Source organism: Anomaloglossus baeobatrachus, chromosome 12 (assembly GCF_048569485.1).
Source record: "Anomaloglossus baeobatrachus isolate aAnoBae1 chromosome 12, aAnoBae1.hap1, whole genome shotgun sequence".
In the NCBI taxonomy this organism is placed as follows: domain Eukaryota; kingdom Metazoa; phylum Chordata; class Amphibia; order Anura; family Aromobatidae; genus Anomaloglossus; species Anomaloglossus baeobatrachus.
Genome location: NC_134364.1, coordinates 101,867,382 through 101,879,269, shown reverse-complemented (window position 1 = coordinate 101,879,269; position 11,888 = coordinate 101,867,382). Strand labels below are relative to the sequence as shown.

General features: G+C 51.4%; 1 protein-coding gene across 1 annotated transcript in view; it reads right to left on the bottom strand.

The window, feature by feature from the left end:
* Positions 1–9,014: 9,014 nt before the first annotated feature.
* PRPF3 (pre-mRNA processing factor 3) overlaps positions 9,015–11,888 on the bottom strand; it is a 61,170-nt gene continuing 58,296 nt past the window's right edge. The window contains exon 16 of the mRNA XM_075331289.1: positions 9,015–10,937. Coding sequence (XP_075187404.1) covers positions 10,791–10,937 — 147 coding nt within the window. The 3' untranslated portion in view covers positions 9,015–10,790. The remainder of the gene's footprint in view (positions 10,938–11,888) is intronic.

The window sequence follows — 11,888 nt, the reverse complement described above, 5'->3', positions numbered from 1 at the left end:
GCTACAGCCGTACGGCTAGCCGAGTCCAGGACGGCGTTCATGGCGTAGGACAAAAAGGCTGACGCCTGAGAGGTCAAAGACGCAACTTGCGGAGCAGAATTACGTGTGACAGCATTACTCTCAGTCAGACAAGCCGAGATAGCTTGGAGTGCCCACACGGCTGCAAAGGCCGGGGCAAAAGACGCGCCAGTGGCCTCATAGATGGACTTCACCAGGAGCTCTGTCAGTGGCATCCTTTAGGGATGAGCCATCTGCAACCGACACCACGGATCTAGCCGCCAATCTGGAGACTGGAGGATCCACCTTGGGACAGTGAGCCCAACCCTTAACGACTTCAGATGGGAAGGGGTAACGCGTGTCAGTGAGGCGTTTAGCAAAGCGCTTGTCCGGGACCGCTCTGGGCTTCTGGACAGCATCCCTGAAGTTAGAGTGATCAAAAAACGTATTGCGTGTACATTTGGGGAACAGAAACTGGTGTTTCTCCTGCTGAGACACCGACTCCTCTACAGGAGGGGGTGGGGGAGAGAGATCCAACACCTGGTTGATGGACGAGATAAGATCATTTACTAAGGCGTCCCCCTCAGGTGTATCAAGGTTAAGGGCGACGTCAGGGTCAGAGCCCTGAGCTGCGATGTCCGCCTCGTCCTCCAGAGAGTCCTCAAGCTGGGATCCCGAGCAGCGAGAGGAAGTCGGGGAAGAGTCCCAGCGAGCCCGCTTAGCCGGTCTAGGACTGCGGTCCGGGCAGGAGTCCTCCGCCTGAGACCGAGGGGCCAACCTGGGAGCGCGCTGCGGCGCGGACCGAGAGGGGCCCGGAGGCGACGAGCTAACAGGGGTCGGGGCCTGTGAAAGGTCCGGTCTGGACTGCAAAGCCTCTAGCAGCTTAGAAGACCATTTGTCCATAGACTGTGCAATGGATTGAGAAAGTGAGTCAGAGAGTTTCTCAGCAAAAGAGGCGAACTCTGTCCCTGCAGCCTGGTCAGGGGGAGCAGGGGGGTCTACATGAGCCGAGGGGCCCACCAGTGTCCGAGGCTCCGGCTGAGCAAGCGAAACAGGGGTCGAGCAGTACTCACAGTGAGGGTAGGTGGAACCCGCAGGTAACATAGCCCCACAAGAGGTACAGGCCGCAAAAAAACCCTGTGCCTTAGCAGCTTTGCTCCTTGTGGACGACATGCTGTTGTCTCCTAGGAGAGAGATCACTGAGGGTATATGGGCAAGGGGTTCACAGCCCGACCGAACAGCGATATATATATATATATATACACACACACACACACATGTATCTATTCCGGCACCCTAGGGGGACCAGCACCGGGTGACCGGTGTGGCTTACCGACCGCTAACGAGCGGAGTGTGTCCTCCAGATTCCCTGCCTTGGATCCCCCGGAGCTGCAGAGCTGTTCACTGAGAATCCTCCACCGGCAGAAAGCCAAAAAATGGCTGCCGGAGCTCTCAGGGGAGGAGTGAAGCCGTGGGCGGCGCCAGTAAAGTGCGGGAATCTGGGGTCCCCACAGTGATCAGTGAGGGGGGAGGAAAACATGCAGGATGCTCCAGCCCTCACATCCGACGTCAGGTCGGTAATCCCGCCCTTACCCCTGACAGGCAGGCCCGGGGGCGGGATTTTTGCGACTAGGCCGCGATGAAGCCGGGGACTAAATTTGAGACCGCGCCCGACAAGCAGGCACGGTCGGCGCGGAAGTCCACCGGCCTCCACAATTCAGCAGCTGCCGCGGTTTCCGGGAAGCAGGTGCGCTCCCTGCACAGTCCCCTATGGGGACACAGAGTACCTTTGAGTTGCAGGGCCCGGTCCCTGAGGTTGAAGAGGCTCCGGTCCGGCAGGTTCCCACAGGGGCTGCGGATGGAGCACGGTCCCAGTAAATGGATGACCGCTCATGGATCCCACTTCTCCCAGAGCCGCATAAGGGATGGTGAAGGAGACTGCATGTGGCTCCAGCCTCTGTACCCGCAATGGGTACTTCAACCTTAACACCGCCGACGTAGTGGGGTGAGAAGGGAACATGCCGGGGGCCCCGTGGGGGCCCTCTTTTCTTCCAACCGACATAACTAAGTATGAGAATGCATGAGTGGATGTGTGCCTCCTTCCACACAAAGCATAAAACTGAGGAGCCAGTGATCCACGGGAGGGTGTATAGGCAGAGGGGAGGGGTTACACTTTTTAAAGTGTAATACTTTGTGTGGCCTCCGGAGGCAGAAGCTATACACCCAATTGTCTGGGTCTCCCAATGGAGCGACAAAGAAATGGTGAACATCTTAATGAATTACATCCTTTTGGGGGCATTAGAGGTAATTTACGTAGGATTTTGACATCAATTTGCACCTGAATCCTTTTTTGGGGAGGAATTCTGTCTATGGTTTTGTTGGGGGCCCTAATTAAGGGCCAAAACTAAGCGATTAGCCCCTTACCCTCCCCCTACCCCCATGTATTAAAACATCCAATCAGCTCAGTGCCTATAGCAGGGGTACAGCATGATCAGGGGTGGATGACACTTTTGGCTACATGGCATATTTGGATTTTATAACCCCTAAGCTCCCACGGTTCCCATTTTACCCTACCCACAATGAAGCGCCCGAGAAAAGGGATTTTACAAGTAAGAAAAAACAAATCCTGAAAGTAGAAGTAGCAGATTCACAGACCTGTGGTGGTAAAACACAGCAGCGACAAAATTAGGAGGATTTGAAACATCCAACTGCAAATATATACTATACTACAATACACACAAAAAAATATATTATATATATTATATATATTATATATATTATATATATATATATATATATATATATATATATATATATATATATATATATATATATATATATATATAAAGAGAATTTTGTTTACTTACCGTAAATTCTTTTTCTTATAGTTCCGACATGGGAGACCCAGACCATGGGTGTATAGCTAGCGACCTCCGGAGGACACACAAAGCACTACACTCAAACGTGTAGCTCCTCCCTCCGGGCTATATACACCCCCTGGATGACAATCTACCCAGTTCAGTGCAAAAGCTGAAGGAGGACATCCACCCATAAGTAGAGATAGAGTAAAACTCGGCAAAACCAGCACTCTGTCTACTAACAACAGCCGTGAAGCACACGGAACAAAAAAACTGCCAACAGGCAACAGGGAGGGAGCTGGGTCTCCCATGTCGGAACTATAAGAAAAAGAATTTACGGTAAGTAAACAAAATTCTCTTTTTCTTCATCGTTCCTTATGGGAGACCCAGACCATGGGACGTTCCAAAGCAGTCCATGGGTGGGAAATAAACGAAACGGAGAAGTAGGCAAAACCTAACTTCACAAATAGGCGACAGCCGCCTGAAGGATGCGTCTGCCCAAGCTCGCATCTGCCGAAGCATGAGCATGCACTTGGTAGTGCTTAGAAAAAGTGTGCAGACTGGACCAAGTGGCAGCCTGACACACTTGCTGAGCCGTAGCCTGGTGCCTGAAAGCCCAGGAGGCACCGACAGCTCTGGTCGAGTGCGCCTTAATCCCCGACGGGGGAGGCACCTGAGAAGATTGGTAGGCATCGGCGATAGCCGACCTAACCCAACGAGCCAAGGTCGGTTTAGACGCCGAAAGGCCCTTGCGCTGACCCGTGGTTAGCACAAAAAGTGAGGTGCACCGCCGAAAAACGGCGGTGCGAGACACATAGATTCGGAGCGCCCGCACCAAATCTAAGGTGTGCAACGCCTTCTCAAAGCGATGCACAGGGGCCGGACAAAAAGAGGGCAATGAAATGTCCTGGTTAAGGTGGAAGGAAGACACCACCTTAGGGAGAAAGTCCGGAGTCGGACGAAGAACCACCTTGTCTTGGTGAAACACCAAAAAGGGGGATTCCGAAGAGAGCGCAGCCAAATCAGAAACTCTCCTGAGAGAAGTTATGGCTACTAGAAAGACAACTTTCTGTGAAAGTCTAGACAAAGGAACCTCCCTGAGAGGCTCAAAAGGGGGTTTCTGTAAGGCCGTGAGGACCAAATTAAGGTCCCAGGGATCCAAGGGTCGTCGGTAAGGAGGAATGATGTGAGATGCGCCCTGCATGAAGGTGCGCACCTGAGCCAGTCGGGCGATACGCCGCTGGAACAATACCGACAAAGCCGACACCTGTCCCTTAAGTGAATTGAGGGACAGACCCAACTGTAGACCCGACTGTAGAAAAGACAGGATGGTCGGCAAGGCGAACGGCCAAGGAGCATGGCCGGAAGAGCGACACCAGGACAGGAAAATTTTCCAAGTCCTGTGGTAAATCTTAGCCGAGGAAGACTTCCGAGCCTGAGTCATGGTGGAGATGACCTCAGAGGGAATGCCTGAAGCCGTCAGGATCCAGGACTCAAGAGCCACGCCGTCAATCTGAGAGCCGCAGAATTCTGGCGGAAGAACGGACCTTGAGAGAGAAGGTCTGGGCGGTCCGGAAGATGCCACGGCACCCCTACGGACAGGCGGAGCAGGTCTGGGTACCAGGCTCGCCTGGGCCAGTCCGGAGCAATGAGTATTACTCGACGGCCCTCCATTCGGATCTTGCGCAGAACCCTGGGCAATAGCGCCAGAGGGGGAAACACATAGGCCAGACTGAACTGAGACCAATCCTGAACCAGTGCGTCTGCTGCGAAGGCTTGAGGATCGTGGGAGCGAGCCACGTAAACCGGAACCTTCTTGTTGTGCCGGGAAGCCATTAGATCTACTTCCGGAGTGCCCCACTTGCGGCAAATTGACCTGAACACTGACGGATGCAGTGCCCACTCGCCGCCGTCCACGGTTTGACGGCTGAGATAATCGGCCTCCCAGTTTTCCACGCCTGGGATGTGGACTGCGGATATGGTGGACTTTGAGTCCTCCGTCCACTGGAGGATTCGTTGAACCTCCAACATCGCCAGACGGCTGTGAGTCCCGCCCTGGTGATTGATGTAGGCAACCGCTGTCGCGTTGTCCGACTGAACCCGAATGTGCTTGCCCGCCAATAGGTGGTGAAAGTCTAGGAGAGCTAGAAACACGGCTCTGATCTCCAGCACATTGATCGGGAGGGCCGATTCGGACGGAGTCCAAGTGCCCTGTGCTCGGTGATGGAGAAACACCGCTCCCCAGCCGGAGAGACTGGCATCCGTGGTGAGGATCACCCAGGACGGAGTCAGGAAGGACCGTCCCTGTGAAAGGGAGAGGGGCTGAAGCCACCACTGAAGGGAGTTCCTGGCCTGTGATGACAGAGCCACCAGCCTGTCCAAAGAAGAGATCCGCTTGTCCCAACAGCGGAGAATGTCCAGCTGCAAGGGACGCAGATGGAACTGGGCAAAGGGAACCGCTTCCATGGACGCCACCATCTGACCCAGCACCTGCATGAGGTGTCTGATGGAATGACGGCGGTGCCTCAGCAGAGAGCGCACTGCCAGACGAAGGGACTGCTGTTTGACTAAGGGCAACTTGACAAGTGCCGGCAGCGTCTCGAATTGCATCCCTAGGTACAAAAGTACCTGGGTCGGGGTCAGAGTCGACTTGGGGAGGTTGACAAGCCACCCGAATTGGACTAGAGTGGCGAGAGTGAGCGAGACACTCCGCTGACAGTCTACACTGGATGAGGCCTTGACTAGAAGGTCGTCCAGGTAAGGAATCACTGCCAACCCCTGGAGGTGCAGGACCGCAACCACTGCTGCCATGACCTTGGTGAACACTCGGGGGGCCGTGGCTAAGCCAAAGGGAAGAGCCACGAACTGGAAATGTTCCTCTCCGATCGCAAAGCGTAGCCAGCGCTGGTGTGAAACCGCAATAGGCACATGCAGATAGGCATCTCTGATGTCGATGGATGCCAGAAAATCTCCCTGGGTCATTGAGGCAATGACCGATCTTAGAGATTCCATGCGAAAGTGCCGCACCTGAACATGCTTGTTGAGAAGCTTGAGATCCAGGATGGGCCGGGAGGAACCGTCCTTTTTGGGAACTAGAAAGAGGTTTGAGTAGAAACCTCTGAACCGTTCCCGGGCGGGGACCGGAACAATTACACCGTTGGTCTGCAGGGATGCCACGGCCTGAGAGAAGGCGGCGGCTTTGGAGCAGGGGGGGGTGGACAGAAAAAATCTGTTTGGCGGGCTGGAGGAAAAAGGTATCCTGTAGCCGTGGGTGATGATATCCCGCACCCACTGATCGGCGACGTGTTGCAACCACACGTCGCCAAAGTGGGAGAGCCTGCCCCCGACCAAGGACGTTGCTGGCGCGGCCAGATAGTCACGAGGAGGCTGCCTTGGTGGCAGCGGCTCCTCCGGTCTTTTGAGGACGCGGCTTTGCGCGCCAGTTGGATTTGCGATCCTTGGCGGTAGTGGACGAGACTGTGGGCTTAGAGGATGACCAGTTAGAGGAACGAAAGGAACGAAACCTCGATTGGTTCCTGCCCTGGGTAGGTTTCTTGGCTTTAGCTTGTGGCAAGGAAGTACTCTTCCCGCCAGTAGCTTCCTTAATTATGTCATCCAGCTGTTCCCCAAACAGCCGTGACCCAGTAAAGGGGAGACTCGCAAGGTACTTCTTAGAGGAAGCGTCCGCTTTCCACTCTCGAAGCCACAAGATCCTGCGGATCGCGAGGGAGTTAGCGGAAGCCACTGCCGTGCGGTGAGAAGCCTCCAGGATGGCAGACATGGCGTAGGATGCAAAAGCCGAAGCTCGGGAAGTTAAGGCATCCATCTCAGGAATAGAGTCCCTGGAAAGGGAATGAATCTCCGCCAGAGAGGCAGAGATAGCCTTAAGAGCCCACACCGCCGCAAAAGACGGAGAGAAGGAGGCTCCTGCCGCCTCAAATACAGACTTGGCCAGAAGGTCAACCTGGCGGTCAGTGGGATCCTTAAGAGAAGTGCCGTCGGCCACCGCAACTACTGTGCGGGCTGAGATTCTGGACACTGGAGGGTCCACCTTTGGGGACTGGGCCCAGTCCTTAACCACCTCCGGTGGAAACGGGAAACGGTCATCTGAACTACGTTTCGGAAAACGTTTGTCAGGACAGGCCCTAGGCTTGTTAACAGTGGTCTGAAAGCTGGAGTGGTTAAAAAAACATACTCCTAGGTTTCTTAGGAGAGGTAAACTGGTGTACCTCTACGAGAGAGGGTTGATCCTCTGACTCCTGTGGGTTGAGGTTCAGTACGGAGTTAATGGACGCAATCAAGTCACTAACGTCCGCATCACCCTCAGACAAATCAATGGGGTACATAGAGGCAGCGTCTGAGCCCACAGTAAAGGAATCCTCCTCGCCCTGCACCTCGGCTTGTGAATCAGAGCCGTGGGACGAGGAAGGAGAAGGGTCCGTGCGTCTCCGTTTAGGGGGACGGGGTCCTAGGACCTGCTCTGAGGGCTCTGCAGAGCTCGGAGCCGCAGAGACACCCTGAGAGGGAGGCTGATGCATAGACAGCAGCGTCTGGGACAGCTGCCCCATGGAATCGGCAAACGACTTGGAAAGAGCCTGTGAAAAGGATGCTACCCAAGCCGGGGGTTCAGCCACCGGGACCGAAGCAGCCTGAGGGACCCCTGAGGAGGCTCCAGGCTGAGACACAACCATATTAGCACAGTTATCACAATGTGGGTACGTGCTAGGCTCTGGCAGAATTAGCTTGCAAGCAGTGCATATAGCATACATGTTTGCAGCTTTGCTCCTAGTGACAGACATGCTGCTGTGGAGGAAGCTCTGCAGCCAAAACACACTCCTGTAGAAAGCCTGAGTGTATAAAAATCCACAACCATAGGTTGTGGCTTACCAGCCCTGCTCTCTGTGTCCTCCGGATTTCACCGCTCCCCTGTAAAGTGACAGCTTTCCAAAAAGTATGCAGCTGCAACATCCAGCGCTTCTCAGTGATAAAAACGCTGATAAAATGGCGCTGGGAGAAGGAGGGGGGGCGTGTATAAGCCCAGGAGCGGGAAAACAGAAGCACAGAGATACAGGGGGGTAGACAGGGGAGGGGACATCTCCTTAGAGAGAAGTGCCCTCCCCTCTGCTGGCCGGGCGGTGGGCGGCGCTGTATGCAAAACATACAGCAGAAGCCAAAAACGAAACTAGGCCCAAACTGAAGCCGGGGCCTAGATTTCAAAGAGCGGCCGACGAGCAGGCACCGTCGGCGCGGTTCTCATGGGAAATTCCCAGAACCGGCCGAAATTAACAGTAACGCTAAAGCACATACTGCCCCCATAATAAAAGCACCCGGGACCCCTGAAAAAACGTCTCAATACTTAGCTTTGAGACGCAGGGCCATGTCCCTGAGTGGGGTTAACGCTCCTTCCAGCAGGGACCAGACAGGGCTGTGGATGGAGCCGGCCTCCTGCAAGCAGAGAGGACCGTGGAGGCTCCCACTTCAAACAGAGCCTCGACAGAGGATGCGAAGGAGCTCGGCATGTGAAGGCTCCAGCCTTATGAAGATCAACCTTAACAGCACCCCGCAGAGTGGAGCGTGAAGGGACATGCCGGGAGTCCAGATTGGACCCGCTTTTCTTCCAAAACTTTAAAAAATTAAAATAAAATTGAAAAAAAATATGAGGAAATAAAAGTGTGTGTATCCTCCTGAAACACAAAGCGTTGAACTGGGTAGATTGTCATCCAGGGGGTGTATATAGCCCGGAGGGAGGAGCTACACGTTTGAGTGTAGTGCTTTGTGTGTCCTCCGGAGGTCGCTAGCTATACACCCATGGTCTGGGTCTCCCATAAGGAACGATGAAGAAATATATATATATGTGTGTGTGTATGTAATGTGTGTGTGTGTGTGTGTGTGTGTGTGTGTAAAATATATATATATTTTTTATTATAAAATATATCGATCCATACTATAAAATAAAAATGTATATATTATATTATAAAATAGATATATTATAATATATATTTTAAAATATCGATATACTGTAGTATAGATATATTTTATATTATAATATATTCAAATATAGATATAGTATATACACACTTATGCATATATACACACACACTGTTCCTAGAGGCAGCAATACACCATAATAGCGACTCAAAGGTTTGTTTTGTTTTTTTGTGTTTAATCACTTTGCATAAAAGAGACAAAGATGTTACTTCTGACATTTGGAAATAAGTTTCGTTTTACAAAAACATAAAATAAAAAAAAAAAAAAAAACAAAAAAAAAAAAACTAGCTGTACACTAACGAGGGCTGTGGGGCAACATATAAAGTTTGCTACTTGTCAAAATGGTAAATAAAATGTAATTAATGTTTTATAATTCTGCATACTGCCTCCGAATTCAGACAAACCGGGCGTTTTGAAGTGCCAGGCCCCTCTTCTACGTCGCGGTCTTTCATGAACTAATCCAGACCCCTTCTGATGAAGGGGGCAAACTTAGGGGTACTTTGCACACTACGACATCGCAGCTGCGATGTCGGTGGGGTCAAATCGAAAATGACGCACATCTGGTGTCGCTGTCGACATCGGAGTATGTGAATCCTTTTTACTACGATTAACGAGCGTAAAAGCGTCGAAATCGTATGATCGGTGTAGTGTTGGTCATTTCCATAATTTCGGAAGGACCGATGTTACGATGTTGTTCCTCGTTCCTGCGGCAGCACACATCGCTATGTGTGAAGCCGCAGGAGCGAGGAACATCGCCTTACCTGCGTCCCGGCTGCAATGCGGAAGGACGGAGGTGGGCGGGATGTTTACGTCCCGCTCATCTCCGCCCTCTGCTTCTATTGGTTGCCTGCCGTGTGACGCCGCACGACCCGCCCCCTTAGGAAGGAGGCGGTTCGCCGGCCAGAGCGACGTCGCAGGGCAGGTAAGTGCATGTGAAGCTGCTGTAGCGATAATATTCGCTACGGCAGCTATCACAAGATATCGCATCTGCGACGGGGACTATCGCGCTCAGCATCGCTACCATCGGCTTGCTTTGTCGTAGCGTGCAAAGTACCCCTTAGTGAATGATTTGAGCCAACCGTACAGATCCCTTGATCATTTGACAACACAATAGGCACAGCGTAAGAAATGTTAGCTTAGAACCTCAAACGCGTGGAGGGAGGTCGGGGCACAACTAAGAAGGATGTGGGGGGGGCGGGGGCAACTAATAACATCAGTGCAATATTCAGAATCCGTTACTAAGGTACTCTTTAGCCCCCATGCTTTAGTTACAGCTGAAGGTTTTTTCCTGCATCTTCTCTCAACTCATTTCTATGGCAGCTCCAAAAATTACTAAATGCAATTTTTGAAGCTGGTGGAAAACCGTACACTGACCCTTTTATTCAATAAACTTAATTAAAATTGTCCATTTACAACACTGTTGCCGTAAGCTGTGCATCACCGGTAAAGGTTAATATTTGCAAGAGGCAGATTTGTAGTCATCCCATCCTGACATGTACAGAATTGGGATTTCTGCAACATTTCTGCTGCGTGTAAATGATCAGGGTCTTCCTGGGATACATCTGGTATAGGTACAAGGTGGACTTACGAATGGTATAAAGCGGTCACATTGCTCTAGGTCCCATTTAAGTGCCAGCATGTACGGAAGCAATAAGGCTCCACAACTTCTATCATCCATGTTTTGCCATTGGAGCTTGCTTTTTTAGAGAAAAAAAAATGAAAAATGTAACACTTTTCTTCCATGGGCTACCAAAAAAAACCCCTAAACCAGAGGCGAACCAGTAAGGAAGCTTTCATTTTTTTGGTAGTTTCCAGATGCTGACGTTGTTCTCTGTTGTCCTAGTCCAGCGACGAGAGGGGAGCAATGTGATGTAACGTTGTCCAAAGTGAGAAGACGCCATTCGCATTTTTGAGAAGTACAGCCCTGATAAATGTATCCGATTCGGCTCAGTCTGCAGTTTCCAAAACTGATTGACTTAGTGCCAGGTCCCAGTAGTGTTCGGCAATATGTTTCTTAAAATGTTCCCTAGCCATGTTTTCTGTAGGGCACTGTTTGAATTTTATGTCACCGAAACTGCGTTCTTTGGCTGTTCCCTAAAAAAACAAAAAAGAAATGACCAAAGAGTATTGTTAGAGCCAATATAAAGAATAAATACCGTATTTTTCATTTTAGAAGACTCACCCCAAATTTAGAGATAAAAAAAAAAAAAAAAAAAAAAAAAAAAAAAGGTAAAAATGGCGCCCGGAGCGGTTCCGCAGAGGGAGCTCTCAGCCAAGAGCCCCATCTACGCACACGCTGACTCCGGGCTCCATCATTTGAAGCCAGAGCATATGGGACAGCAAACACAGCTTTCATCACCCGCCGGCACAGAGAGGCAGGCAGCCAGCCGGCCGCCGGCATGGAGAGGCAGGCAGCCAGCCGGCCGCCGGCATGGAGAGGCAGGCAGCCAGCCGGCCGCCGGCATGGAGAGGCAGGCAGCCAGCCGGCCGCCGGCATGGAGAGGCAGGCAGCCGGCCGGCCGAACAGAGAGGCAGGCAGCCAGCCAGTCGGCCGCCCGCACAGAGAGGCAGGCAGCCGGCCAGCCGCCTGAACAGAGGCAGGCAGCCAGCTTCCTACAGAGACAACCTACCAGCACCAATTCTCCACCTCCTGGTAAGCTATATTCGATTTTAAGATGCACCCCTCATTTATCTCAAACATTTTTGGAAGGAAAAGTGCGTCTTATAACCCAAAAAATACGGTACTTAGTGATCTTCCATTGTCACTAGACCATAGCACCATAGATCACAAGTAATTATTTTTCAGTAAGTAATTATGCAAGACTGACTTCAAGGGGTTTTTCCCATTTTTATAAATGGGCATTATCAGATAAAACTTGTAAAAACAAGGTATTGCAATTTACTGCTTATTAAAATTTTCAGCCGTTCGAGATATTAACACTTTTCTTTTGTTGCCTTGGAGACCGACCACTGCTGGTAAACAGCATAAACAGGATCAGTGCTTACAAGCTCTCTTTTTTTAAGCTTGTAAGCAATGTTTTGAAG